Raw genomic sequence first — 3,783 nt, 5'->3', positions numbered from 1 at the left:
CACAGCAGGCTGAAACATGAGGATTTACACTGAAGACGCGTCACGCTGAACCATCGTACATATTGAGTCTCTTTATTACGCTATTTCACATACATAGAAAACCAATCACTTACTTTGAGTGATGCATGTTGTAAGTAGTGCAAAAGGTACCTCAGAGACATCAGTGAAAGATGTTGACGACGATGGTAACGGTCAACAGAAAGTTCTTCCCCGTGCTCACCCTGCAGCCATGATCAACCCAAGCTTCCTCACAGGTGAACACACAAACACATTAATACAAACACCACGCCCCCAGTCACACCCACAGTAACTGATGACGTGACGATGCGCGTGCATGTACACTACAGTGCAAAGAAAAGAGAGGAAACCCAATAACAACCCAAACAAACCCAGTGTATGGCTCCTACAGTGATGGAGACATTCTGATTCTGACCTGTGCCCAAAGTCCCCAGTGTAATTTAAATTACACCTATCTGTCAATACTTTGAAATGTCCCCTCCCATCCAGGCCGTGATTGGTCGGTTATGACAAGTGACAGTGAAAGAAGTGGATGCAAATCTCGGCAGGTAACGTTAGCCTACAAAATTGCATCTGCCGAATTATGCATCCACCTCTTTGGGTCCTGCTCAGACACTTTGCTGTGCTTATTGATCACCAGATATATTTACTGAATGTCAAGGCACGGTGCTTCCGCTAAGTGTATTAAAATATTAAAGACTCTAAACGTTCATAAATTATATACTTCGAATCATTTATCACCATTGATTAAGCCCACAAAGAATATTACAGCGTTTAAAAGCATTATTTGGAGGTGCATGCAATTCCTGTCCTGCGTACCGGAGCGGCTCACTTCAGCACTGATGTTGAGCGTTAGTTTTCTTACCGTTTAGAAGTCCACGTGTTATTTCAGACAAAGTCAGAAGGCTGAAAGAGAAGACCAGAAGCTCGCGAGCTGTCGACATGTTAGAGAAGGACCTTTAATCTACTGGACTGGTTAACAGTGCTGATAACCTCACTTACTGTTATTTATAAGTTAAATGTCCTGAGTAAACCGACAGTAGAAAGCTCTCCAACAAGGAAAATCGCTTTTAGACGTCGTTATTCAACACTAATAATAACTACAAACACTTTACATTAAAACAAAACAATGGAAATACAAAGTACAGATATCTCTTGAACACGTGCAGGGCAATTTGCTTTAAGACGTCAGTAGCCTATTTAACACTACTAATCATTTTGGAGCACAAACTCTTTCAATTACAACAAAAACACGGATGCACACTGGTTTAAAAGTATATTTGAGATTTACGCTCCACTCCTGCGACTGCCTTACCTCCCCGTGGTATAAATGCCTACAGACAAAAAAAAAAAAAAGAGGAGCAAGTTGCTTCATCTGGGTATTTTATAGCCTACTTCACTGTCACGTGACTTTCCGCACCAGAGTTAACACCACGTTCCTGCATCATAAAGTAAAAAGAAGCTCACAGCACCCTGACATGCGCTCCTCAGCGCAGTTTCCGCTTTCCTGCGTCCACCGCCTAAACTGGCAGCCTAACTCAAACTGAAACCTTAAACTTGCTGATGCAACCGGATGCTCCCGAAAACGTGCTGCACGCACCCAAACCGGCGACCTCGGGTACGGGAGGCGCACGCGCTGGGCTTCGGCTTCAACTCGCCGTTTATCTGGAAACACAGGATAAAGATCACTTCTCCATCACAGACAGAGTTACAACTCCAGCAAGCTTCACGGAGACAGCGCACGTGGACTGAGAGGGCGCACATGCTACACACACACACACACACACAGGTCTCCATAGCAACAACATCACTACTCCGAAAAAGGCACAAAATACATAATAAAATAAAAAACAGTGTAAAAAATAAACAGGTGACTAATAATCACATTTAATAATAGGACAGACAGCGGAATCATTAACTACACAGATCAACACCTCATCTTGTCCAGTTTTTTCCCCAACTGTAGTGCAGCCAACATCTCCACTGTGTAAACCTCTGGTTTTCTTTATACAGACAGTTATTCATTTAACACAGAAACCATGTGTGATCTGTTCAGTGTGTAACTGTACCTGACAGACCGGCTTAGAGCCTTATTATTATTAAATAAATCTGAATTAAGCTTTAAACAACAATCTGAAATAAACTACCGCATACTAGACCACATAGTAAATTCTACTTTCATTTTATTTATGGCACTTCGGTGGTATTTAACTTGCAGATGGTTGGATCATCATTAATTAGTTTTTTCCTAAAATCACAAACATTAAAAAAAGAAAAGAAAAAAAATGCACCTAAAGAAAAGCCGTGAAGCAGATTTAAAAATATTGTTTTGTATAAACTGCTTCTGTATTAAACATAGAATAATGAAATTACTAGTTTTTATTGATTAACTGTATTTTAATTCTGTTTATTTAAGTTAATTGATTTTTATAGGTGTTAAAGTTTGTCCTCAAAGAGTCTTTAGAGTTTTAAAAACAGGTTCTAAAAATCAGGCCGATAAAGACTTTTTATTCTTTTCTTTAAAATAAAAACACTGTAGGAATCTTTGTGTGACATTATTGCTTTTATTCAACAGCTGAAAGTAGAGACAGGAAATGAAGTCGAACAGATTTGGAGCAGTTTGCCGTCACTACTTCACCTGGTGAACCGAGTAACAAAAAAATAACTGGGAGAACATTTTTTTCACTAACAAGTGTGACATCACAACTAGTTTGGTCCAATCATAGCTCAGTATGGGACCTACAAGTGTGACGTGAAGCGTCCAGTGCAAAAACACACAGAATGAACTTTACAGTGAAACATCTCACATCCAGAAGAGAAACTTTTCATTTTTAACCAGGAAATTTAACCACAGAGCACTTTTATATGACCTAAAACACAAGTTAGGGGATCTTTGAAATCAGCTTTGCAAAACTTTTTATAAAGGAACTAATTCCTTAGACATGTTTGACCTCAAGAATAGCTTTTTCACAAGAAAACAGACAACGATATAAAACACAACACATTATTCTTCACCATAATGAATAATGCATTTAATACAAACCATTCCTCTAACAAAGCACGAATGAGCAAACGACCATTATATATTAAACTAACTGACAGACTCTGGTTCAGCTCTTCATGCACTTTAATATCTGTGATAATAAACTAGATTTGTTTTGAATATAGTCAGGCTTGTATTTACTGCAGCACCAGTAACATTAACAAAACAGTCAACAAAAACTCACTAGAAATACACCAATCACAGCTCATACAATTCAATACAAGCATAGACATAAAAACAACTACTTTTCTAAAACGAGTGAACGCCAAAAAAAAAAAATAGTAAGATTACATTTATCTTTACACACATTTTAAGGTTAAAAAAAGTTCAGTCTGGGATCTGCTGCTTTATCAAAGTCACCTGATTATTTAGGTTATCTGTTCTCTTTGGTTTTAGCTCCTGAGCTTTTGGAAATAAATACTTGGATTTGATCTACTTACTAGTCCAGCACTCCAGTTACTGCATTCAGAAGTCTGATTGCATAGAAGTCTGTATGAAAATGACCCGACTTCTCACTTGATTTATCACCTCAGTAAACTCCTGATGAGCTTTAAAAAAACCAAAAACAAGATGTCGACGGCCAATAATCCAAATTCAGGCTCTGAAACGTTAAGAGTGGGACAAAGAGCATTTACTTATCAAGCGCCTCTACTATGGAACCTGGTTCCAATTTGGGTGCGGGAATCGGATCGCATCACCACTTTTAAGGCTAGACTAAAGAC

The 3,783-nt window shown here is 38.7% G+C and overlaps 1 protein-coding gene across 1 annotated transcript in view; it reads right to left on the bottom strand.

Moving 5' to 3' along the window:
• Positions 1 to 1,317, bottom strand: part of LOC123987036 (butyrophilin subfamily 3 member A2-like) — a gene marked incomplete at its 3' end in the record, with an annotated part of 7,903 nt that extends 6,586 nt beyond the window's left edge. Inside the window, 1 exon segment of the mRNA XM_046075573.1 lies at positions 884 to 1,317. Coding sequence (XP_045931529.1) covers positions 884 to 962 — 79 coding nt within the window.
• Positions 1,318 to 3,783: the final 2,466 nt, after the last annotated feature.

Source organism: Micropterus dolomieu, linkage group LG18 (assembly GCF_021292245.1).
Source record: "Micropterus dolomieu isolate WLL.071019.BEF.003 ecotype Adirondacks linkage group LG18, ASM2129224v1, whole genome shotgun sequence".
In the NCBI taxonomy this organism is placed as follows: Eukaryota; Metazoa; Chordata; class Actinopteri; order Centrarchiformes; family Centrarchidae; genus Micropterus; species Micropterus dolomieu.
The sequence above is the reverse complement of the archived record's forward strand: the minus strand, read 5'-3'. Positions and strand labels throughout refer to the sequence as shown.